General features: G+C 44.0%; 1 protein-coding gene across 1 annotated transcript in view; it reads right to left on the reverse strand.

Moving 5' to 3' along the window:
- Nucleotides 1-369: 369 nt before the first annotated feature.
- AP1S3 (adaptor related protein complex 1 subunit sigma 3) overlaps nt 370-27,178 on the reverse strand; it is an 81,142-nt gene continuing 54,333 nt past the window's right edge. Inside the window, exons 2-5 of the mRNA XM_055121910.1 lie at nt 18,988-19,166; nt 15,759-15,867; nt 6,848-6,985; nt 370-1,000 (exon numbers count right to left, since the gene is read on the reverse strand). Of these exons, the coding sequence (XP_054977885.1) occupies nt 965-1,000; nt 6,848-6,985; nt 15,759-15,867; nt 18,988-19,166 (462 nt within the window). The 3' untranslated portion in view covers nt 370-964. The remainder of the gene's footprint in view (nt 1,001-6,847; nt 6,986-15,758; nt 15,868-18,987; nt 19,167-27,178) is intronic.

Here is a 27,178-nt window from a genome sequence, read left to right on the forward strand (position 1 = left end):
GGATTCAATCCCCGGCATCCCATATAGTCCCCCAAGCACCACCAGGAGTAATTCCTGAGCGAAGAGCCAGGAGTAAGCCCTGAGCGTCGCTGGGTGTGACCCAAAAAGCAAAAAAAGCAAGAAACATATCTGAAATGAAATCTCTCAAGCAACTAAATTGTTGAAACATAAAAGATAATTATAGTAATAATTATTATAGCTATTGATCAACATTATGCTATTTTTATAATGAAATGATCTCTAGAGAGCTCAAAATATTAATAGTTTATAGAAAATCTGATCATATATTTCCCTTATATTCTATTAAAAGGCAGCGAAGAATTGGCTGAGATAGCAGCTTCCCAGACACCAAAACCACTAAGTCCTAAACCATCTTCAGTTATTTCATTTTATTCCAATCCTGAAAAAAATTAATTCAGGACATTAAAAAATCAGATACATTGTATCTGTACTGAAATTACAGTATTATTAAAGGGTATCCAAACACCTAACATTATGTATGAGCTTTAAGCCAGTAATAATTCTGAATTCATACATAATTTTAAAAGTTAAACAGTAAGCAAAAGTACTGATGTGAGACATACTTTACAGTTAAAATCAGGGATCATTACAACTCAGTATTCAGCCTGTCAGTAGAGAATCAAACGCAACAAATATGTTGCAACAAATGTTTCTAATGGTATCGAAGCGCTGCAAACAACTACTGGTAAGGAGTTATAATAATTCCATCGAGCTATGAAGCAGTTACTTTTAACATTTGGGGTAGTCATATACAATATGATACAGACATGTAAAAAATGATAAATATTTCATACTAAACAAGTTTAATTCTCACTTGTTAACAAAGAATCCCTTTAAAAGTTATTTTTGGCATGGCGCTGAGGGAGTCGTACAGTAACTGGATACCAGGCGTTGCTCATTCCCAGGTGCTCGCTGGAGACGCACATCCATGGCAGACGCGTGGTTAAAATGTAGGCTTACTCATGTATTCCTCCAGGGTCTGAAAGTGAGTGAGAAATTGCCATGATTTGCCTTGAAACCGCATGCATCTTTAGCAGACAGTAAAATCTCCTTTCATTTGCTGGCCATTAAGATATCACTTTGAAGCGGGATAGGGGGAGGGACACCTTTGCGTCCTTTCTGTGTTCCCTTGTGTGTGGTGCGGGGGCCGGAGCCCAGGGCCCCGCACAGGGGAAGCATATACGTCATCACGGGGGCACCTCCCTGGCTGCGCCTCTGTGTTCGAATCAATAGTGCTTCAGAGTTTGGGGTCTGACTTGCAGGAACCTCAATATGGAGGCATAATTTTTAAGCTGAGTAGAAAATAAAACAACCTGTTTGATTCTAAAAAGAATGTCTGATGGGGACACGCAACAGCACCAGGTCATCACTGTCCACTTCCGTTAAGGGTGCCTGCTAGCAGGATCCCGGGGTGGGGGAGGGGATCCTCCCCAACTAGGTGAGCCTATTAGAGTGGGACTCTTTGTCATGCTGATTGCCCTGGCAGGAAGGATAAAGAAATCACTCATCCTAAAAATGTGAGCCAAATATTTTGAAGAGACTATAAAGTATAAAATTATGTTTTATGGACTAAGAGTGCATCTTAGTGGTAGAGGGAGAGGAGAGGAGAGGGAAGAAGAGGAGAGAAGAGGGGAAAGGAGAGGAAGGAGGGAGGGAGGGAGGGAGGGAGGAAAGAAAATGGGAGGGAGGGAGGGAGGGAGGGAGGGAGGGAGGGAGGGAGGGAGGGAGGGAGGGAGGGAGGAAAGAAAATGGGAGGGAGAGAAAGGGGGAAAGAAGGGAAAATGGGAGGGAAGAGAGGAGAGAAAAAGAAAGGAAGGGAGGAAGGGAGGGAGGGAGGAAGGAAGAAGGAATGTGAGGGAAAGAAAGAGAAAGGAAGAAGAGAAAACAGAGGGAAGGGAGGAGGGAGGGAAGGAGGAAGGAAGGAAGGAAGGAAGGAAGGAAGGAAGGAAGGAAGGAAGGAAGGAAGGAAGGAAGGAAGGAAGGAAGGAAGGAAGGGAGGGTGGAGGGAAGGAAGGAAGGAAGGAAGGAAGGAAGGAAGGAAGGAAGGAAGGAAGGAAGGAAGGAAGGAAGGAAGGGAGGGAGGGTGGAGGGAAGGAAGGAAGGAAGGAAGGAAGGAAGGAAGGAAGGAAGGAAGGAAGGAAGGAAGGAAGGAAGGAAGGAAGGAAGGAAGGAAGGAAGGGAGGGAGGGTGGAGGGAGGGAGGGAGGGAGGGAGGGAAGGAAGGAAGGAAGGAGGGAGGGAGGGAGGGAAGGAAGGAAGGAAGGAAGGAAGGAAGGAAGGAAGGAAGGAAGGAAGGAAGGAAGGAGGGAAGGACAGAAGGAGGGAAGGAGGGAGGGAGGGAGGGAAGGAAGGAAGGAAGGAAGGAAGGAAGGAAGGAAGGAAGGAAGGAAGGAAGGAAGGAAGGAAGGAAAGAAGGAAGGAAGGAAGGAAGGAAGGAAGGAAGGAAGGAAGGAAGGAAGGAAGGAAGGAAGGAAGGAAGGAAGGAAGGAAGGAGGGAAGGACAGAAGGAGGGAAGGAGGGAGGGAGGGAGGGAGGGAGGGAAGGAAGGAAGGAAGGAAGGAAGGAAGGAAGGAAGGAAGGAAGGAAGGAAGGAAGGAAGGAAGGAAGGAAGGAAGGAAGGAAGGAAGGAAGGGAGGGAGGGAGGGAAGGAAGGAAGGGGGAAAAGAAGGTGAGATAAGAAGGGAAAAAAGAAACTAAAAATATAAAAATAAAACATAACTAAGCTTATGTTTTAAGCTTAATAACAGCTTCTTCGTTGCTTATCAAGTGTTCTAACACGCCACGGCCATCCCCCAACACCTTTTTAAAAATTCCAATGACAGGCAGATTAACAGTGACAAATCCTCTGCAGCCCTGGCAGGGGCATGGCCCAGTGAAAGGGCTTGTCACTGCAGGGGCTTTAAGGTATTGCAAAGCTCAGTGGCAAAGCTGCACCCCCAAAGTGTCACAGCTGCAGCCCACAGGGCTCAATCTACATAACGCACCGATTCCCCTCTCTGAGCTGCAGTTACTCCGTTTCCATGAACACCACTGAACTTTTCTTCAGCACAGTGCATGTGACGACCTTTGGCTGATTGCGGTTTAACTCAGACATTAACATGCATTGGAGGATGCGGTGCTGAGATACACTACCCACTTTTCCGGTTTCTACACATATGCATCTAAAGTACCTACCCAATTGCCTCAGCTAATGAGGTCCCAACTGACCCTCCTTCCTTAACCTGCTAGCAAGTTCGAAACCTCTTAGATTCGGTTGCTCCCATTGGTGACGCCAGAAACCATGAGCCCTGCAGATAATGGCCAATCTCTCCCTTGAAGTGCTGCATTTGCCTTCTAATCACTTGGCACCACTTGGCCACGGGTCAGAGTCCTGACCCTCAGGAGAAAATGCCCTCCAAAGTCAATCCAAGTCAACTAAGTCATTTCTTTCTTACGAAATTCACCGCTAACCTCATTCAGTATAGCTGTAGGACGTTTGCAGCATTTGGATACTTGAGATGACTGTATCTTCTTATTAAGTCTGGGTTGGCAGCTATTCTAGTCTAAGAAATTTTGGTGAGGTGAGGTGCAGAGAATTGTCCGGAGAATTTATGGAGCCATTTGGATTGTACTGAAGGTGAAAACAATGTCAAAAGTACCTCCTTAACCTTGAGTTATTATAAATATATGGTTTGGTGGAAAGGACGAACAACAACTGTATCACTGTGTCACCGTCATCCCAATGTTCGTCAATTTACTCGAGCGGGCACCAGTAATATCTTTATTCCTCTGAGCCCTGAGATTTTAGCAGCCTCTCCTTACTCATCTTTCCCCAACAATTGGAGGCTCTTTCAGGGTCAGGGGAATGAGACCTATCGTTACTGTTTTTGGCAGATCAAATACGCCATGGGTAGCTTGCCAGGCTCTGTCTGTATATACAAACCTCTCAGAGAGCCCGGCAAGCTACTGAGAGTATCATGCCCACATGAGCAGATGAACAACAACAACAATAAAAAACATGATTTTTTTCATAGTGCATTAATATAACTTGCACCTATTCATTCCAAACTTCTCTGACCAGCTATGCTGAGCCAACCAGACGCACAAGGCCAGTGTCTCAGCCAGTCCACAAGCACTCACTGCCTTTCTCTAAAGTCCCAGAACCCTGGAGATCCCTGATGACGGCTCTATCTGGCAGGTGTTGTCAATCAACAAGAGAGATTTAGGGGGACAGCTGTGACACTGCCTCTCACCAGGGCAACACCAGGGCGAAATAAAAGGAGGTTCGCCTGAGACCTACCCGTTAAGACCTTTCATTCAATCACAAAGACATGGACTGCTAATTAGTGTTTAATTGTGCAAGAGCGTTTCCTCAAAACACCTGCTTCCAGATCGAAAGGGAACCAGAGCCCTTATACACAGCGAGCTCTTTACGGCAGTTTCCTAGGGGGGCGCTGGGCAGTCGGAGGCCATCAAAATCACCAGGTGTGTCTTGGCCCCAATTCAAGGAGCTTTAATTACTGAAATTCCAAAGGCCCTCCCGGAAAGCCTATTTATCCTGTGAGAAGAATCCTCAGGTAAAGGTCCTGAGGATCGAATTAAATTAACCCTGCAGCATACGGGGCAGAGGGGAACTAATTCCTACAGTGTTTGAGGAACTAGGTGCTGATAGGAAAAGAACTAAGTAGGCCAGCCCTTTAAGCAATCTCTCTATCCCCAGTCCGAGCAACTGGGGAGTGGGGGGAGGAGGCATGAGGCGCAGGGGGCTGGGGAGGGAGGACACTTGGGAGCACACCCGGTAGTGCTCTGGGTAACCCCTGGAGATCCTTAGAGATCCATACTCAGTGCTGGGAACTGAACTGGAGTCAGCTCCACGCAAGCAAACATCTTATCCCCATCGTCCCACCCCCCACACCCTAGCGCATTTGAAGAAAGATGGTTCCATGGAATTTTCAAACCACAGATCTCTTGAGGACCTTATAAAAACTCCCCTGGCTGTGGCCTTTGGGGAGCAAGCCCAGTAAACGCCAAAAAGTCTCTATGAGTGCTTCAAGAATGAAGACCCTGGTACGTGCCGATACAGATGCACAATCCGAGCACTGGTTCGGAGGTGACCCAGGGAAAGGAATCAAAGACCAAACACCAAGTGGTTCACAATGGTGCCAGCCCACCCGTGGAGACACCGCGTCTGCAGCAGCTGTTTTACTGGCTTAGCCGCCTGTTTGCAAACAGCAAGAAATGGCTTTAATGTCGGTGTCTAAAAGACACCGTGGGCTTTAGCTCCTGTCATGGAGCATGGATGCAAGCTTGGCCTGAGACCCAAAGGTCCACGGGGCCAGGCTCTTTGTCCCTTGTTGAGAGGAAGGAAGAGCTGGTGTGGGTAAGCTCCCTTCTGGGCACATGGGCATATCTGGGATACACGACCAGGAAAATCCACACCCCTATATTTTCTGTAAAGTCGGGCGTCTGACCAAATGGATGCTTCCGCCTGGCCCATCAGCCACAGTGTCTCTGGCTGAACTATGCAAAAGGGTGTACACATACCACCTCCATAGGTGGTTTAATTTTTTTTAATTAAAATGATAAATGAGAATCTCCTCATCAGCCACTATCCAGAACTCACAGCTGCTTCTCCCAGAAGGGAACATAAAATGAGGCTCCCATGTGCCAGGCTGTTTGCACTCGGGGAGCCCCAGTGGGGGGGGGGGGGGGGCGGGTGAGAGCCCTCCCCACCCCAACATCATAAGACTCTCCCTACTCATTCTCCACAATTACCACACCATATTTGATGGGGTTCAGACAGTAGGCAACAAATCATAGAGGGAAATATATATATATATGTGCCTATATACATATTTTCAGACATATATACCAAAGCTCATGTCGCCCAAATTTTCACAACATGTTAGTGATATCCAATAGAATGTCTCAATGGCTCCTGCCAAAACAGAACAATCTTCACACTGTTTCCTATAGGAACACTCTTTTGTAAGCATGTTCAGCAGCTCTTCATAACAAACAATACAAATTATATTCTTTCGTTTGTGTTTTGGGACAGGGATTGGGGCGTGGGATGGAAACATCCTGAATTTGGCGGTGGGAAGGTGTCATGGTGGTGGGATTGGTGTTTGAATATTAACTGTAATCAAATCTTGTGAAGTAACTTATAAAATAAATAAATTTTTTTAAAAAATGATACATGCCAGCTTCAGTAATAAAACTCCAATATTCCTGAAATAATGATCATTATTTATGATCATTATTGTGGCTCATGAAATAATGATCACCTACCCTTCCCCTTTACCAGGGCAGCATGGATATTTTCATGAAAGTCTCTTTATGCCTCTCATGGAATGGCTCTTGAAAAGAATCGTGCCAAGCCTTTGATAGCCTTTTGACAGTGAGTCTTCCTCGCTCAAAAGCTTAGCCAAGTGTGAAAAGCAGAGACAAGAGCCAGGACCGTGAGAAAGTATGCGCCTGGAGAAAAAGCACGTGGTCAGGCACTTGCCCTGCATGCAGCTAAGCTGGGTTCAATCCCCAGCACTGCACACGGTACCCCCCAGAAGAGCACAGAACCAGGAGTCTCCCCCCACCCCCTACAAAAAGACTAGAAATCAAAGATAGAAGCTTACTTGCACATTTGCTCATCTTCAAAGAAGGTAACGATACCTCCTTGGCTTACACCGTACATGATAATTAAATAAGCTCACACACATTCATTCATTCGGAAATGCAACCAGCATGAAAGGTGCACTCAGGAAGGAGATTAACACTCCACCGCCATTATCCTCATCTTCATCATTATCCTCATCTTCATCATTACTATCAGAGAGCGAGCGAGCACTGACCTCTTGCAGCATATCCGAGTCCTCGATGGCTTTGACAGCGGACTTCTTGGACGTTTCCTGAACTTCTCCACCCATTATAAACTCGTCCAGAATAAAATAAGCTTTCTCGAAATTAAAGATAATATCTAACTCACAGACCTGTCAGGACAAAAGAAAAAAACACAAAGATTTGGATAAACATGCAGCAGTTATCAGGGAACGCACCTGAGTCTCAAGCTCTTGCCTCAGTTACACCCCTGTTGGCATTTCAAAGATGAAAATATCAGGTGGTATTCACAAATACTACAAATGGCTAAGTGAGATCCAGCGAAACCCAGGCCTTGAAGAAAATGAATACTGCCTTTGGTCACACCCTGCCTTTTCTTTTTTTACTTTTATTAAATCACTGTGAGATAGTTACAAGCTTTCATATTTGGGTTACAATCTCACAATGATCAAACACCCATCCCTCCACCAGTGCACATTCCCCACCCACCAATATCCCGGGTATACCCCCCCTTTCCCACCCTCCCCCTGCCCCCATGGCAGACAATATTCCCCATACTCTCTCTTCACTTCTGGGCATTATAGCTTGCAACACAGATACTGAGAGGTCATCATATTTGGTCCATTATCTACTTTCGGCATGCATCTCTATATTCCACAAATGAGTGCAGTCCTTCTATGCCTGTCCCTCTCTTTCTGACTCATTTCACTTAGCATGATACTCTTTGAGCTCTACATTGAGTTATGTGACCTCTTTAAAGTTATGAAATACAGTTTAAGAATCTAGGGCTGAGGGCAGGAGCAATAGTACAGTGGGTAGGGCAATTGCCTTGTACACCACTGACCTAGGTTCGATCCCCAGCACTCCATATGGGGGACCCATATGGTCCCGCACGCACTGCCAGGAGTGATTTCTGAGTGCAGAGCCAGGAGTAAGCCCTGAGCATCGCTGGGTGTGCCCCTCCCCCACCCACCCACCATCCAGAAAAGCATCTTGGGCTTAGATTATTGCTGGGACCCTGCTCTGGGTGGCATCTATGCCAGTACTCACTGACACTTGGCTCTGTCACTGATCCTGTTCTTCTCCTGCCTACGGTCTTGCAATCAGGACCAAGCCTTCCTGTCTCGGAGTGCTAAGCTTGAATCTTTACACCCCAACCCAGGCCCTGCACTCTGGCTTTCTCTGGCTGCAACTCACCCCTGGCTGCACATTCCTCAAACTCACTGTGTTCTGTCATAGCTCGGCCCTCTGCACATTCCAGAAACTCCTGGAATATTCCACAGGAGTTCTTCCCTTGACTCCACTGGGGAAATCGAGCTCACTTTTCACGGCCAGGTTCAAAATCCAGAGGAACAAAGATTCCTCATTCAGATGTGACATCACTTCCTCTTTCTGCTCCCCTTCCGTGGTATGTATGTGCATGGACACACCTTATGTGTCAGTGACCCTCTCCCTCCCGGCCTCACTGTGAACTCAAGCACACACCGAGACTTAGCTGCCATTACATCCTGGTACTGGGTACATAGTGGGGCGCAATAAAGATCTGCAGGATAAAGGAATGAGTCAACACCAGAAAGGCGTGTTTCTATCTGCTGGGGACTGATGGCTTCCCAGGGCAGCAATTCTCTGATCCTACTAAATTCTATATAAAATACATGCCAATATCTTAACCAATTGCTCCATAAATTTAGGATTTAAGTCAATAAACTCACAGACATGACAAGGAAAATGGTTTACGCTGACAGATCCAATTGAATCCAGAAGAATATAAATGAATCTGTACAATACCACTCTAATAGACAGCCTGGAGAAACTCTTCTAACTCATCTGCAAAGGTTACACTTTCTTTATTCATTACAAAATCACTTTAGGACAGCAAGTGAGCACAGGAGACCTGCATCTCTCTCCCTTGAGATCCTTCTCCGTGTAGACATGCACATGCACACGTTTCTCCATGTACATGTATACACTTATCTGCACGTGTGACTAACTTAGATGACTATGTTCACTGGGACATGATCTGTTACCTAGGACTCTGCTAAGCATTCGAGCTCTCTCAGGAGTTTCACTAGGAGAGACTGGACAGCACCATGAAAGGAGAACCCTTTCCTCTGCTTCTAGAGCATCCCCATTCCAGAAATTTGAATTTGAGCACAGAAGAACTGAGCTCCCCAGATAAAAAGATAGTATGGATCAGAAATTTTAAAAGGGGGAAAGGACAACAGAGTGGAGATAATATTTGGCACAAATCAGAGGAAAGGAAAGAGCCACCCACGATACAGAGAGATTTCTTGCAAATCTCTCAGGTAATCACCAATATAGAAAAAAAAAAGTCAAATAATTCATAGACAAGGCAAGAAATAGAATAGGCCAATAAACCCTTACGAGGTCTAGAGCTTCACTACAAATCGGGAAAATACAAAGTCATGTTCATCTGACAACTAAGAGAATATCACATCCACTGCAAGTATATATGAGTAGGTCCTCTCATTGTTGGTGAAATATATACATTTTATAGGTCATTTTACAGTACTAAGTTATAGTAGCTATCATTTACATTTTTAAATATAAAACTCCACTGACCAATTTCACAAGAAATCTCTCCCTAAGATATAAAACTGTAGCACTGTAGCACTGCATCCCGTTGCTCATCGATTTGCTCGAGCGGGCAACAGTAACGTCCCCATTGTAAGACTTGTTACTGTTTTTGGCATATCAAATATGCCACAGGGAGCTTGCCAGGCTCTGCCATGCAGGCGGGATACTCTTGGTAGCTTGCCAGGCTCTCCAAGAAGGACAAAGGAATCGCACCCAGGTCGGTCACGTGCAAGGCAAACGCCCTACCCGCTGTGCTGGATATAAAACTAGTACACAATGTTATTGTACATATATAATATACATATGAAGATTATGGCTACATAATTTGCAATAAAAGTTGAAAACAATTCAAAGTTTATCCATACATCAACTGTTTAAGTAATGTGTGACAATTCCTCACCCCCCATCCCACCAACATTTTATATCATGGGGATTCTTCACATAAGTTGGAAATAAGTTAGATTCCACGGAGAGACATGGAAAGAGCTCCTATGTTAGACTGGCAAGGAAAGAAATTAAAAAACTGCAGAATAGCATCCATAACACAGTGGTATGTGAAAGAATATGTAAAAATAAGCACTGCTTAGCAATTTTAAATTAGATAGACAAATAAAAAGAAAGCAGTCAGAGCCAGAGTGGTAGTATAACAGGTAGGGAGGGCATTTGCCTTGCACACAGCTGACCCGGTTTGATCCCCAGCATCCCATATGGTCCCCTGAGCAGTACCAGGAGTGATTCTTGAGTGCAGAGCCAGGAGTAACCCCTGAACATCATCGGGTGTGACCCAAAAAGCAAATAAAAATTTTTTAAAAAAAGCACAGTCAATCAGATATCATGCACTTGAGAGAAAGTACTAGAAGCAAGCAGTTACCAGAGGTCGGGAGAGGCGGGAAGTCAGAAGCGAGAATGGCAGGCACTGAGGAGCCTCAAGGCAGGCGGAGATCAGGAATCCAAGAGAGACAGGAGCCGCGTTAGGAGAGATCAGCCATCAGAATCCTGAAAAGTGAACCTGACAGACACCAATGCAAATTCTATGGAAACTTCCTGTACCCCACTCTCCAAACAGCACCCCACCCCCAAACCTGGAGCGTTTATCAGCAACCAAGGGCAACTAATTATTGTACCTCGTTTCAAGGGATAAAAGAAGGTGATATGTAAATCCAAAAACATCATGCACACAAACACACACACACACACACGAGCATGCATGCATACACATACAAATACACACAACACACTTGTGCACACTCATGAACACATGAAGCTACTTGTATATATATAGTACCTATCTCTAGATCATAAGAGAAATGGATGATCCTACAATCATTATAGTGAATGTGACCAATGAGTGACAATTATGTATATGACTCCAAAATGTAATTTCATAGTTAGTCTGAGTCCGACCAAAGGGACTATTACTTGTAAGAGTAAGAAAGGAGAAAAGATCTTAGGAGAGAGGTATACCCACTACTGCCTGGTTACTCATATACTTCTAATTGCACCTTCAATGCGCTGTTCCAGGACACCAGAAAGGCGCCCTGAGGTTCAGAGGACAGCACCCATCTGAGGAAACATGCACAGCAACTTCTGAGTGCTTTCGACTATTCTCTTATGTCTGTATTCTGCAAGAAAGCTTAGGAAAGGCAAGCATCATGATCATTTGTATCTTTTATTTATCTCCTGGTCTTGTGTTTTACTATGGTTTGGTTTGAGTCTGCTCTCACTTTAATTTGGGTTTGTTTTTTTTTTCTGGAGGGGACCATACTCAGCTGTGCTCAGGGCTTACTCTGGCTTTGTGCTCAACGGTCACTCCTGGCAAGGCTCCGGGGATGATATAAGGTGCTGGGGATCGAACCCAGGTCAGCCACATGCAAGGCAAGTGCCTTCCCTCTGTACCATCTTTCTGATCCCTTGGGTGTCTCCTTTTACAGCAGAAAGCAGAATACACGTTATGTGCTTATTGCTGGCATTGTAACACCCAAATCTGCCTAGCTAGAGTTTAAGAGGAAATTTCCCTCACTGAATTCTGTTCTAAAGTAAATCCAAAAAATTCCAATTGTATACCATGAATGTATAAAACCACCTATAAAATAATTCTCATTATGCAAGGTACATAGAAAATGGCATTTAATTTTACACTTTCTGATCCTCACAACAGTCTCATGAGGTCATCAATGTAAATATTCCTCTTGATTAAATATTTCAATTATTAGGCTTTTGAGGGGGGTGTCCTAGTTTCTTATCTTCAAATAGATACCTACAAAGAACCCAGTTAAGGGGTTAGTGAGTGAGCTGACACCAGGATCCAGCCAGATTCCATGTTCTTCTACACACAACAAGAAAAGTCCCTAAATCTAGATCAAAACCTGTCTGGTTCTGCAACAGCCCCCTGCCGAGTGTATCAGTACAGATGGACACAACATCCGTAATGGGAAAATCCACCAGAGCTGAAACCCTCAGACTGACCCTTATCTACTCGGAGACTTTGAGGCATTTCCTCTTAGCCTCTGAAAATTGGGGTTAATGCTACTTACTGAAGATCGAAAGATTAACTAGTTAATCCTCCAAAATCTCCTTGGAATTGAAAAGTGCTAAAAAAAAAAAATTACATAACTTAAATTAGTAGCAAGAGATTGGGATCAATCTTTCATAGGAAGGTGATACTATCCAGTGCAACAGGGGCCCAGTAGGAATTTTTTTTTTCTTGAATAGTCAAGGGCAGAATCCAAGGACCTTCAGCATTGAGTAAAGAGGAAAATAAAACCAAACAGATATATATTCTTCCTGAGATGATATAAAAGAGAATTTAGTCCTGGAAGCCTTCGCCCATCACTGCTAATTAATAAGAACTGAATACCTACTGGGCAAACAGCCTTGAATTGCTCTTTGCTGCTCTTAGCTTAATGAAAGATTCATTGAATTTTTTAGTGAATTAAATTTTGACTTAAGATAAAGACAGAGCGTCGAAAGGTATGCCAAAATAGGATGAAAAATTAATGTTAAGGAAATAGGAATTCGTTCCGAGTCTTCTAAGACCCTGACTGGACTTAGCATGGGTGAAGGTGAATCAAATTCCCCTGAGAATGCAAAGGATTCTGAAATCCCTGAAATTTACTCCGATAAGATTAAGATCAAAATTTGGTTGTGATTTATGTGACCACAACTGGATTAACCCAGAATAACCCTACAGGCAAACACGGAAGACAGAAATCAGAGGCGGGAGGTAGCTTATGAGAAGCTGAGTCTTCAGGAACTCTTTCAGGCCTTTGCGGGGCAAACGATCTTAAAAGAAAGTGCCAAAATGTCAGAATTCATTTGAATACTAGAAAGCATAAAATTAACCCATTTCAGAGTTGAAGATATTTTAAAACGAAAATACGGTGAAACAAAAAAAAAAAAAAAGATAAAGAAACAGGTCTGCCTGGTCCTCCCCATCTGTCACCACGTTTCGATTCAGTGACACCATTTACAAAGGAACAAACAGGAATTAGGAAGGAGACCGGAAAGAGAGGGAGGGAAAACGTTTTCAGAAATGTTTGATGAGTTCACAACGCATCCTTGTGCGAAGTATAACCCCAAAACCTGATGATTAAAAAAAAAAAAAAAAAACCATGGGCAACAGTGCAAAGGGGAAACTTCTGAAAGCAAATTCTTTTTATAACTCGTAAAAAAAATTTCGGAGCAAAGGGAATAAGGAACAGACCATTATTGAGAAGAAAATAGTTCCCAAATCTAAATTTAATTTTGGGTGGGTTTTTTTTTCTCGAGACCCAGAAACTCTCGTGTTTCTGCAACACTTGTTATAACCTGATCCAAAGCCCGTGACAGGTGTTGCGAAAACAGACCTCGAGCCACTTGCCATTTGCCCGTCAAGTCAGCCCTGCATCAGGTACGGACAGCTCGGGACGGAAGCACGTTGCTGGAGCAGCGGTCACATGAGGTTTAGAAGGAGAGAAAAGCAGGAAGGCTGGAGTCAAGGCTGACAGCACTTCAGTGTCATGCTAAGAAGTCAGAATTGTCCCCATCAGGGGGGACGAAGAGCAAAGAGAAGGGAAGGCACCCACCTAAAATCTGCTGTGTAAGGAAGAGGATGACCCAGGAACAGGGAAGGCAGAGCCCAGCCCCGGGGCAGACACCACAGGACAACAACCCCGAGTGACACTACGCTGGTGCCAGGTGAAGGGAGAGGCCTTTCAGTCCCATTTGAATCAACAGAGGTGGACTTGAGTGCAGGGGGGGAGGGGAGGCGAGCAGCGTTGCCCTGGTGTAGAAGGAGCAGGGCAGAGTCCATTCAATCACCACACAGAATGGGGCTTCGGGAGAGAAGGCTCTTGGGATCTATGAAGACTGAGATGGCTACAAGATGCCCAGTAAGAAGCTTTTATCAGCAAGGGGACCCAGAGCGACCAGGATACAGATTTCAGGACCGAAAGTCAAGTTGACACACAAGGAGAGCTGGTAGTGCAAGAAAGCACAGAGAGAGGGGAGCTGGAGCAATAGCACAGCAGGTAGGGCATTTGCCTTGCACCCGGCCGACCCGGGTTCTATTCCCAGCATCCCATATGGTCCCCTGAGCACCACCAGGAGTAATTCCAGAGTGCATGAGCCAGGAGTAACCCCTGTGCATCGCCAGGTGTGACCCAAAGAGCAAAAAAAAAAAAAAAATAAGCACAGAGAGGGCAGGAAGGAAGACTAAGGGGAAACCTGGAGGATGGAGAGCCCAGAGTGGAGAATCAGCAGAAACCAGAGCTTAGGCAAGAGACAGAAGAGCAAATGTCGGGGGTTGTGATAACCAAGCTCCCAGCACCATGGAGAGGTAAGAAAAAGTGGAGATTTAGGAGCTGTTCTCTAGCCTGGCCCACTCCAATGGGACCAGTGGTAACTTTCTTATTTGCCTAGACCACAGAGGTAGGACCCACAAACTAAGGCAGGGAGAATGAGCTCCAAGGATCAGGCCATCTCCAAAGGAACAGGACTTGGTAGTAAAGACATGGCCATTGAGTAGCCGTGCGAATAAAAATAATTTGGACATTGTGTATCTGCCTGCTTCTTGGTTGTTTGTGCAGGGAAGCTGGGCCGTAGCAGGCTGGGCTTATTCTTGGCTCAGTGCTCAGGGGTTACTCCTGGCAGGACCAGGGGACAATATGAGCCTGGAATTGAACCTGGGTCACCAACATCTCACCCACTATGCTATCTCCTCTCCAGTCCCTGGTTGGATGGTGTGCGTGCGTGTCTGTGTGCGTGCGTGCATGTGTGTGTATGTGTGTGTGTGTGTGTGTGTGTGTGTGTAATTAATGTTAAAGAACACTTACAGGACTAAAACAGAAAAAAAAAATCCCTCGATATTGACGACAAGATGACATCACCAGAGAGAAAGAGGGAAGGAAGGAAACGTTAAAAGAAGGTTAACTGTATGTTACTGGTGCCTGCTCGAGCAAATCGAAGATCAATGGTATGACAAGTGATACAAGTGATAACTGTATGATATTGATAGTACATGAACCATTGGTAGGGACCATAGTGTAGCTTATGTAGTACAAGTTAAAATATAAGCTGCAATACTGACATGCGGAAGAAAAATAAACATTAGGGGGACAAAACGGTGGTCACCAGAAGAGAATGGGGCCACGGGGATAAATGAGGTCAAAGGATTTATTGTATAATGGTGGGTGGAAACTAGACCTTTGCTGGGGATTAGTGGGTAGCAAAAGCAGATGTCAGATTATAAAGCTCAACATATGAAACTATTAGAAGGAGATAGAACCAATATTACTTAAATTGTTTAAAAGATTAAGGGGCAGAGCGATAGTCCAATGGGTAGGGCACTTGTCGTGCCCTCGGCTAATGCAGGTTTGATCCCTGGCATCCCATGTGGTCCACCGGGTCCGCCAAGCGTGATTCCTACACACAGAGCCAGGAAGCCCTGAGCACCGCCTGCTGTGGCCCAAAAACCAGAATCAAACCAATCAAACAAAAAAGTCAAGAATACAATAACCCTTGGATCTTCATATTCAGCGAGGGATACAAAAACAAACCAGTGCAGACAGGAGAGAGCCAATGAAGACTTGGGACCCCCCAACCCCCCACCCCCTGGTGAAAGTCAAGTTCATGGAGACAAGTGTGCAGAGTGGCCGTGAGCCAACGGCAGAGACCCCAGACCTGCCTCTTGATGGAATCTTTGCGTCTTTCACTGCAGGAGGAAGGACAGGGGAGCGGGATTTTGTATTCTGACTCTTGGTACAAAGGCAATCCAAATCTCGGACAGGAGAAGGAAGCTCGTGGAGGAGGGGGTGAGGACCAATTCTAACGCTCCAGAGCAACACTTACATTTCCAAAGTACTTGTCCAGCAGCTCCACATACCGGTGCACGATCTCTAGTGCCAAGAGCTCATTGTCCTGATTTTCTACTGCACAGCAAAAATATAAACTAGCATACCTGGAAAGGGGGGGGAAAGTGGAACAGGATGATGTTATACCCAAAGATGAGTTTCACCCCCCCCACCCACTGCCACAGTAAACATGCAGTTAGTCCCACCACCTTCTTTCCGGAGATCCTCACCATGAAAGTCGTGATACTGTCACGATCACTCATCACACCCAATAACCCCCTCCAAAACTCAGGGTCACCTGATCATTCAGTATTCCCCCTCCAAATATCTGTGTCACATGATCACTCATCACACCTAATATCCCCCTCCAAATCTCAGGGTCACATGATCACTCATCACCCCCCCCATATACAAGTCACGTGATCATGGTCATCACAGCCAACCTCCTCCTCCAAATATAAAAGAATCTACAGGGGCTGGAGCGATAGCACAGCGGGTAGGGCGTTTGCCTTGCACGCGGCCGACCCGGGTTCGAATCCCAGCATCCCATATGGTCCCCTGAGCACGGCCAGGGGTGATTCCTGAGTGCAGAGCCAGGAGTAACCCCTGTGCATCGCCAGGTGTGACCCAAAAAGCAAAAAAAAAAAAAAAAAAAAAAAGAATCTACAGAAATTCACAGTGATTGGATTGTTATGCAAGAAAATGGTCCTCAACAAAACTAGACTTTGAAGAGTTACTGTCGGGGGGAACCATGGAAAACAGACACTTGCTGAAGCCCCTGCCCTTTCTGACCCAGCTCCGGAGTCCTGCCCCAGGCTGATGGGGGCTCCCCAGCCCTACGTCACTTCACACTGTCCCACAGTCCAGCCCTCACCTCCATCCCCCGACCCAGTGTGTGCGCCTCTCGCCTCTCCACTTCGGTCCTGAGGTTGGCTGTCGCTTCTTTCAGGGAACCTCTCCTCTCTGACTGGACTGAATACCCTCGTCTGCCTTAGCCTCCCCCATCAGAGTAGCTGGTGGCGGCCACTGCCCACTGTAAGGCCCATCCCCTAAGACTCAATCAGTGGCTTCTCAAAGGCAAGTACTTATCTGCCTTGTGCACTCTGTTCTACCTAGTAGCTGTAAATCTGCTGTGATCCACTCACATCTGTGTGTGTGTATATATATATATATACACACACACAGATGAGTGTGGATGTATATATGTATGTATAAAAAACTTTTATATATATAACACTGTAATATATAATAGAAAAGCAATTGAATATACATTATTTCTATTGTGAAATATATATTTAATATATATAAAATATATACAGAACAACTGTGTTTTGTATATATTTTATACAATATACATACATATATATATCAAATATATATATATGCGAGTACACGACGGGGACAAATGGAGACGTTACTGGTGCCCACTCAAGCAAATCAAAGATCAACAATGACAAGGGATGACAAGTGATATGTGTGTGTATGTATACGCACACACAATTGTTTCAATTGCAAAAGAACCCAATGATTTTAGAGAACCAGTAGGCAGACGGGGAGGGACAAGTGGTTCCTGGGATACGGCTCTCCCTTCTGGGTGCACACTGTGCAAAGGCCTTCACACATGCCTTTTGGGACACCGGCATACTGGCATGCTAAAGCCTGGACTGGGCAGAAGTGGCCTGGCTCAGTAATTTGTTGGTAATTCACCCCACTGTCCGCAGAGGTTACCTCTGTTCTCGATTTCAGGTTCTGTAAACAACCTGCATAAAACAACGTCCAACCTTCTACGAAAGTTTTCCTCCTGGAAGTCGCAGGGTTGGCTGACGATGCTGGGGGCAGGGTCAGTCGGCTGTACTCTGGTCCTGGCAGTGGTCCCCTGAGTCTTTGTGACAATACTACTCTGGGGACCTCCGTTTCCTCAACTATAAATTGAGCTTCCTTTCTAGTATGCACTTAACAAGATAAGCAGGTGCAGAAAAGAAAAAAAATTATATATTGGTTTTATTGCCAGGAAAATTGCAGCACGGCCAATTACCATGCATTTAATTAGAGGCCGATTACTTAAACTCTCCCTGACTTAGGTTTCCTCGTCTGCCCAGATGAGAAATAATAAGGACCTCAGAGCTGTTTACTTTTCTGTAAGACTCATCTGTGTGCCTCCCCACAGAACTTGCTATTAAGTGGAGATATTTCCGTATTGGGGGATAGGAACATAGCCTGTGATGTGTTCTCCTGGCTCTGCACTCAGGGGCCACCCGCCCCCCCGTGATCGTTAGGGGACCACATGGGGTGCTGGGGGTAGAACCCAGATTGGTCCTGTGCAAGGCGAGCAAGGCAAGAGTCCTGCCCAATAGACTCTCTCCAACCCTGACATTTACACAATTTTTTACTGAACACATTTACTTTATTTAACATAAGCTTCATGCGAGCAAGAATGTTCTGTGTGTCTTGCTTACCACTGCACCTACAGTCGCTGGAAAAATCACAAGCTCCTCAGCTATTTCTTGCATGCATGTATGCACGCATGATCAGCATGTAAATTTAGTGCCCAGAATCCGTCCTGGCATATGGACAGTCTTTCAAGAAATAGTTCTTTGCTACCTTTCAATTTTTAGGTATGTTATTTCTGGGGCCGAAGGACAACTTGTATCTATACCACTAGAACCAACGCTACTGTTAGCATGGGACTCAGATGACAACAGATCAAAATTAAAATGTATTTGTCAAGAAATCAGGAAGGAGGAGTGAAAGGGAATTTGGGGTCAGTCTTAGGAAGGAAGGGGACACGGAACAGTGGGATTGGAGATGGGGACATTACAGGCATGAAAATCTGCTGTTAACAACTACATAATTCACAGTGTCTGAACAAAAAAAAATTCTTAATTTGGGGCCATAGTAAATATATGATAGTACAGTAGGGGAGGTGCTTGCTCACACACGTGCAACTGAGTTCAATTCCCATCTGGTCCCCTGAACACTGTAAAGAGTGATCCCTGAATGCATGCCCAGGAGTGAGTCCTGAGCACCACCATGTGTGGCAAAAAAAAAAAAAAAAAATCTTTAATTTAAAGAAAGAAATGGGAGTTCTTTCCTTGTTCATTTGTGGGTACATATTCTGGACTTCAGACTTCAAAGAATGACAAATGATTGGATTCGGTGATATCATCTAAAACATCCCAAAGTTAAAAAACCTGAGAACCAGTGAGTTCTCATGAAATCACTCACACCTTTTATATACAAGTTTCAGTTCCTTCCAGTCAACGAAGCTGCTTGTCTTCTGGCCCCGGGAGAGAATGATCTGCACAATTTCCCGGGTGATCTTCTTCCTTTCTTTGTCAGGGAGCGTCGTGTACCACTTCTGCAGCCGCAATTTTCCTTGTCGACTAAAGAGCAATATGAAATGTATCTGAAATAAAAAAGACAGGGAAATTCAGACTCTGATCCACCGAATCAGTCTATGTTCACGCCGAGAGTCAGTAACAGAATTTACAAAGGACTTATCTTTCCACCTTGATGGGGGAAAAAAATGCCAGAACATGGAAACGATCTCATCTGAAAAATTACATTTACCCCATCAGAGGAAAAAAAAAAAGGACATCACACACGCAAGTCGCTTGTTTTTTATTTCTTTATTTTTGAGGTCACCTCTGGTGGCGCTGAGGGCCCTGGTGGAGTGGGGGATGGGAATGGAATGCTCAAACTCTGAGCCCCACACATACAAGGCATATCCTATTTGAGCCATTGCCTCCATCTCTGTTGTAGTTTTTGAGTCACAAACTCATCACAGGAAGGAAATAGAACAAGAGAGTATATACCTCTTTTGAAAAGCTGAATGAATGTTCTCCCTTCACAAATCACCCCTTAACGTTAAAAACTGTGGAAGGGTTTACTTTCAAAATTATATCCTTGCTCCATCTCGCACCTATGGAAACTATGGTAGTATAAATAGAGAAGGAAGGGGAGGAGATGAAGCCTAGTACAGTGAGTGAGGGAGAAGAGAATTATATTCTAAGTAGAAAGTATTTCTCTGTAAGGTGGTCACCGTGATTTGCTATTAATCCACAGTGATATGATCATTCCACTGAAGCCAATTAGCACTTTTTCTTGTATAGTTACCAATCGTGTATAGAATGAGACCACCGAAAATATGCTTTTTTGGACAAATTTTCATTATCCAATATAATGTTACTAACTGCACAGCAGATATCTAGACTCATTCACACTATAAAACTGTAACTTTGCATCCTTTGGCCGATATTTCCCCAACTGTCTCTACTCTCTGCTCCTAGAAACCACAGTTAGATGCTTTCTACAGGTTGCTTCAATTCAGTTGATTCCTTTTATTTTATTTTTTTTAGTTGATTCCTTTTAGATTCTACCTCTGACATGACTCCGCATCTGTCTGTCTCAGCATGTTTCAGTAAGCATGATGTTTTCTAGTTCATCCATGCCATCACAATTGACAGGATGTCTTTCTGTTTATAAATCTAAATAATATTCCATTGTATAAATACGTGTGTGCACATATAGTATATATTCACATTTTCTTTTATTAATGCAAATTTTATTTTTATTTTTGCTAGTACACAACGAATTCCACAAGTCAATTTCATTTCTTTCACAGAGTCCCCATTAGATGAAGTAACCTGAGTCTAGTTTAGAGGCCAAGAATTGAACCCCAGAACTAAATCATAAGCTACAATAAAAGAATGTCTTGAAATATGTTAGGTTAATTACTACGCTGATTTCTGTTTCTAAACTTCTACAAGTTGTATTTTCTTCAGCCTCACTGATTATCCTGGGATCCAGTTTCTCTTGCTTATTTTCTATTAAGAACTGTTCTACCATCATTTAAAAACTGACCTAATGTTGAATTGTTATCTGCTATCCAAGTCAGCAGATTCTCCAACTATGCCATCTAGAGGAGTTGTAGATACACATTTTCTTGTCCCACTCATCTACTGAAACACTCAAAGTTGATTCCTATCCTGTCTCTTGTGAATAATGCTGTGATGAACAAGGAAATATCTCCCAGAGATGATTTCATATCCTCTGAATATTGTATTCAGTAGTGGGATCATGTGATAGGTCAATGGTTTTTGAAGAATGTCCATCCTGTTTTCCACTATTAGCTATCCACTACGCTTTTTACTGGCAATACCTAAGCATTCCTTTTTTCTCTATGTCCTTACTTGATGGCAATTCTAACAGTGTGAAGAGTTAGTTCCTTCCTTGTGATTATACGTATATATATATATAATCACAAGGAAGGAATATTAGTTCCTTCCTTGTATATATGTATATATATATAAAATCACAAGGAAGGAATATATATATTCCTTCCTTGTGATTATATCTATCTATCTATCTATCTATCTATCTATCTATATATATATATATATATATATATATATATATGCGGGTAGGGCATTTGTCTTACATGCAGCCAACCCAGGTTCGATTCCTCCATCCCTCTTGGAGAGCCCAGCAAGCCACCAAGAGTATCCCACCCGCACGGCAGAGCCTGGCAAGCTACCTGTGGCATGTTCAATATGCCAAAAACAGTAACAACAAGTCTCACAATGAAGACGTTACTGGTGCCCACTCAAGCAAATGAATGAACAATGAGACGACAGTACTACAGTACAGTGCTATATTTCTCTGATTAGTAATATTGGGTATCTTTGATATACCTGCCAGTTATTTGTATGAAGAAATCTTAAATGTCTCTGTAGGTGGTATTTTTTATTTATATTGGTTTTGGGGACACACCTGGCATTGCTCAGGGTTTACTCCTGCTTCAGCACTCAAGAATCACTCCTGGCAGTGCTCGGGAACCAAACAGCATGCCAAGGATCAAACCTGGGCTGGCCATGTGCAGGGCTGTACTGTTTTTCTGGCCCAGGTCCTTCTCATTTTTAATCAACTTACTTGTTGTTTTCTTGCTATTGACTCGCTTGAGTTCCTTATATGGTCGGGATATGAACCACTTAAAAGTGTCTTAAGATTTAAGAACTGATGTCTTAAATATTTTCTCTCACTCTTAGTGGTTGTCTCTTTACTTCATTGATTATCTCCTTTCATGTAAAGAGCTTTTTTAGCTCAATACAACTTCATTTGTCTATTTTTGCTTTTGTAGCCTTTGGCACTATTTTCAATGGTTCATTGCTTTCTGTTTATTTTGTTTTGGGGTCACACCTGACTGTGTTCAGGGATTACTCCCCTCTCTGCATTCATGGATAAGTCCTGGTGGCTTCCAGGGGACCATATGGGATGCTTGAGATCAAACCCTGCATGCAAAGAAAGCACCCTACCCACTTTACTATCTCTCCAGACCCCAAGAGGCTTGTTACATGTTTTCTTCTAGTGATTTCATAGTTTCAGTTCTTGCACTTAAGTATTTTAACCTATTTTGAGTTGATTTTTTTAATATGGAATGAGATGAGGGTTTAATTTCATTCTTCAACGAGAATGTTATTCGGGTATCCCAAAGAAGAATCGAAAAAGCTATGTTTGGAATATCACATTTCACTCAAGTGAGAGAAGGAATCTGGAGTTCCAACCTCCACTGACGATCAAGAATCAGGGACACTGTCTCGTTTGCCAAGGCATCAAAAATCAGATGGCCGGACACGTAATTCGATTTAGAAATGACCGCTGGACTAGAGCTGTTACTGACTTAATTCCATGGGACATCAAAAGACCGTGTGGCCGCCCATCTATGAGATTGTCAAACTTCTTCATCAAAACCCTGAATGAATGGTTTGAGGCTCTTCGTGTTCCTGGAGCGAGCAGATATCATAAGCATGCGATAAGATACACTAGCATGCATAAGATACACTAGCATGCGACTAGCATGCAGAAGGTCAAACCAAGTCTTGATGTGAACTATTTAAACTCCACATTGTGGTTAGTTGGTTGAAAGCTTGGAATAAACCATCTCAAGTTATATTGTCTTTGGTAACACAACAGATTTTTCTTAATAGTTCAGATACTGTTTGGGCTACTGAGGAAGCAATCTGATCCTGCTTTTTAATGAATTTTTTTCATATGTTCAGATTTCAAGGAATTTCAAGATCTCTTTCAATGGTCTAACTGAATGGAAAAGATAGAATGTATAGACATTTACTTTGGCACTTCATAGTTGATATCAATTTGCTTTACTGAGGTTGTCGGATGGTATGGAAAATGTTATGACTGTTTTATAGTTTTCTTAATCCACAGTATAAGAACAGCAAATTTAGAATCAATTTATTTGTAGTTCTACTCTTTTTTATTGTAGAGGTCATGTCATGAAGAGAACCATATCTATAGAATCAAATAAAGTTTTTAAAAGCTTTACAAAATATTCAGCTTCTGTTATTCAAGAAGTTCGGTTCTGAATTTCACTGCATGAATCATAAAATCTCACCAGGTGGTGATTTCTATGGATAAAGGAAATGGGGTCTTTCCTTAGAGATCCTTCTAACATCAGCCTATAGAAATTGAGGTTTTCTATCTAGACAAAAAGAGATGTGTTACTTTCTGGAGGACGGGAGAATCAGATATGACAAGTGAAGAGAATAAAGTCTAAAAGATTCACTTCTCTGTAACTTCAAGGAAACTTCACTTTTCAACCTGGAATTGTAAATATTTGCTTAGGAACCCTTTCCTTAACTACCCATTCTGCTGAGAGCACAGGAATGAGTAATTCAACCATGAAACAGCTATTGATTCCAAAGAATCATCGTGAGAAAGACTTTTTGTCTTGAGTTTTGATTTGCTTTGCTTTGCTTTCTTCCAAGAAAAGATCATCACGAAAGTGACATTCTCAAAGTATAAAACCAAACGGCAACAGAATCCGAAAACCTCCTCCAGATTTTGAAACCAAGACTCAGCTTTGGCCCAGCGCCAGCGAATGGGTTCATTCCATCAAAAGTCTATACTTGGAATTTAGAAACCCCCAATGTTTTATCAATGTTCATATTACATTTCTTGTCGGGACATATTCTTTTTGCCACCTAATTTAAATCTTTTGCTAGAGTTTAAACCAATTTTCCCTGATTTTATAAAGAGATAAGGTTTCACCAGGACTGGACTGCTAACAAGCCAGGGACCAGTGCTGGCTGAACAGGCCTAAAGTAGGGGTGTCACAAGACAGAAATAAGAGAGAAAATGCAGGGGGTCGGGGGCACGCAGCCTCAGGGACTGAGAGCTGTGACTGTCCTCCACAAACAGAATTTATTGCTTAGAACCAAAAATCATTAAAAGAACAAAATTCTTTGGTCAGGCACCTGACAATCTTTTTTTTTAAATTTTTATTAGTAAATCACTGTGGGGTACAGTTACAAACTTATGAACTTTCATGTTTGTATTTGGTTTACATCCCTCCACCGGTGCCCATTCTCCCCCACCAATGTTCCTCCCCCCCCAACCCCCACCACCCGACCCTGCCTCTGTGGCAGGGCATTCCCTTTTGTTCTCTCTCCTGTTGGGTGTTGTAGTTTGCAATAGAGGTATTGAGTGGCCATCATGTTCGGTCTATAGTCTACTTTCAGCACGCAGCTTTCAACCCAAGTGGGTCCTCCCAACATTCTCTACTAGGTGTTCCCTTCTCTGTCTCTGCTGCCTTTTCCCCCAGCATGTGAGGCCAGTCTCCAAGCTGTGGGACAGACCTCCTGGTTCTTTATCTCTACTACTCTTGAGTGTTAGTGTCCCATTCTGCTATTTATTATAATCCACATATGAGTACGATCTTTCTATGTCTGTCTCTTTCTTGCTGACTCATTTCACTCAACATGATACTTTCCATGTTGATCCACTTATATGCAAATTTCATGACTTCGTCTTTTCTAACAACTGCATAGTATTCCATTGTGTAGATGTACCAAAGTTTCTTTAACCAGTCATCTGTTCTTGGGCACTCCATTTTTTTTCCAGATTTTGGCTATTGTAAACAGTGCTGCAATGAACATACAAATGCAGATGTCATCTGGGTTACACTATTACATATCCAAGGGCATTAGTTTATCAATAAACATAAATGTAATGAGCTTTCTTAAGGGAAGATTCTTCCAGGAGGGGGAACAGAGAGAGAGCAGACAGGACCCCCACCGGGGTCTGTATTCAGGGCAGTATCTGGACCCCAGAATTCTGGGTTCTGGTTCCCAGCACTAACAAACTCTTCATATAGCTGAAGACGAACTTCAGCCTTTTCCTCCCAAAAGAAGTAAGTCTGGTTTTATGACCTCTGCTTATTGGTACTATTTTCAAAATTACCATTGTTTTGATTCCTCCAGGATTTTTCTAAAACCTGAATGCTCCTTTGATTCGGGGACCTCAGATCAGTGCCCAAAGTTCCAGTGAGAGGCTGAGCTACTGCTGAGGTCCATTCCTTACAGATTGCAGTTCAGTGTTGCAGATGTCTCTCCAGTCAGTCGCCTTTCTTCTTCAACATGGGTCAGTAATGCAGAACAAGAACCAAACAATTTTTTTCACTGAGATAACAAATTCAAAGAAAATAAATGACCCAGGACATAATACGTGCACCCACAAGACCTATCTGAAATATACAAAATTCCAAATTCAAAATAAACAAGGAACAAATTCTAGTTTACTAAGTAATTGCATGCCAGAAGATAGTGCTGAATGATTTAGTTCCCTCCAAATGTGCTTGGGGCAAAAACAGTAGACTGTTTTGATCTGTTTCATCCCCGGATTTGATGTCATTTTAGAGAATCTAGAGAATAAATCTTAGTGACTCACTAGAGTGTACCCCCTCAAGCAATTAATTTAGGCTTTTGTTTATTTGCTTGGATTTTTTTTTTCTTTTTGGGTCACACCCAGCAATGCTCAGGGGCTTCTCCTGGCTTTGCACTCAGGAATTACTCCTGGTGGTGCTTGAGGAACCATGAGGGATGCCGGGGGGATCGAACCCGGGTTGGCGGCGTACAAGGCAAATCCCTACCTGCTGTACTATCACTCTGGCCCTTGCTTGGATTTTTACACCACACCTGACTATGCTCTAGGCTTACTGCTAGCAAGGGTCAGGAAACCCTAGGTTCCGCAGGGGATGGAACTGAGGTCAGCCACTTATAAGGCAAGAGCCTTATGCACGATACTGTCTCCAGCAAAACACCGCAAGCTTTAAATCCAAACATCGCAATTCATCCAAGTGTTAGCTCAGTCTCCCCCTGAGCAGCTGCTGACAATCCACTTTGGGGCTGTGCCCCAAATTCTCACTTTGGCCCTGTGAGCAAACCATTTTATCAACAATTCCCAAATCATGAGCAGGGAGGTATCATCCATTCGACAAGAGAAGTACAAGACAGACCAGAAGCACCTATGTGGCCTGTGGTTAGCTTTCTTTTTGGTGTGTTCGGAGGCTATGCCTGGAAATACTCAGGGATTACTCCTGGCTCTGCACTCAGGAATTACCCCTGGCAGTGTTTGGGGGGGAAGGGGGAGCTATGGGATGCCGGGGATCGAACCCAGGTCATCCACATGAAGGACAGGCGCAGTGCACTACCCACTCTACTCTCTCTCCAGCCCCCAGCAGCTCCTCTCTGATTCAGGTGAAAGGCGTCTAGCAAGAGCAACTGGGTTCTTGTTGCTGTCAAATCTCTCCCTTCCTAACTCGAACCAGCACCTAAGAACAAAGGCACCAAGAAGCCTTCCCTCACTCTCACACTGTCCCCACGAGCGTTTCGGGATCTGAGCCGCAAATGCAAACACACGGCTGGAGGGAAGGGAAGAAGGATCAATGCTGAAACAGTGTATACCTGAAACGCCTCATGAACAACTTTGTAACTTCATGGTGACTAAATTAAAAAAATAATAATAACACAGAACATATTTCCTCCTGGGATTCTGTCCACCGAGGAGGTCCTTCCTCTGGCAACCCCGACCCCAAGAAGCATCATCAAACACTACTGCTGAGGAGGACAGACGGTCCAGGGGTTAGCACAGCCTCGCACAAGGCTGGCCCTGGTTCGATCCCCTGACCTGACTGCACGCCAAGGAGCAGCCCGGTACCCCAACCACCAGCTCGGGCTCCAAAACTCCCCAATATTTAAATATACTACCGGGATGACCCTCCCATCCTTAGCCCCGCTTTCCAAACTCTGCAGCCATTCTCGAATGTCCCCATCCCGATCACCCCCTCTGCTCTCCGCTCAGCTACTGTCCCAAGGCATCAGACATCCCTGAGAACAATCAAAGGGGGACTTGGTGGTTTGGGGGTCACATCGGTGTGACATGGCTCTGTCGGCCAAATCGCCCTCGTTACCTGGAAACGTGCACGGATTCTTCATGGCAGTGGTTACCGCGTGTCGGCTCAGCATGGCTAAGCGAGAGCAGACACGCCTTCCTTGGGGTTTCCTCAGCTCCTGTCACGCCTGAACACACACAGGTCCACTGTACAGGTGTGGGACCCATATG

Source organism: Sorex araneus, chromosome X (assembly GCF_027595985.1).
Source record: "Sorex araneus isolate mSorAra2 chromosome X, mSorAra2.pri, whole genome shotgun sequence".
Taxonomy (NCBI): Eukaryota; Metazoa; Chordata; class Mammalia; order Eulipotyphla; family Soricidae; genus Sorex; species Sorex araneus.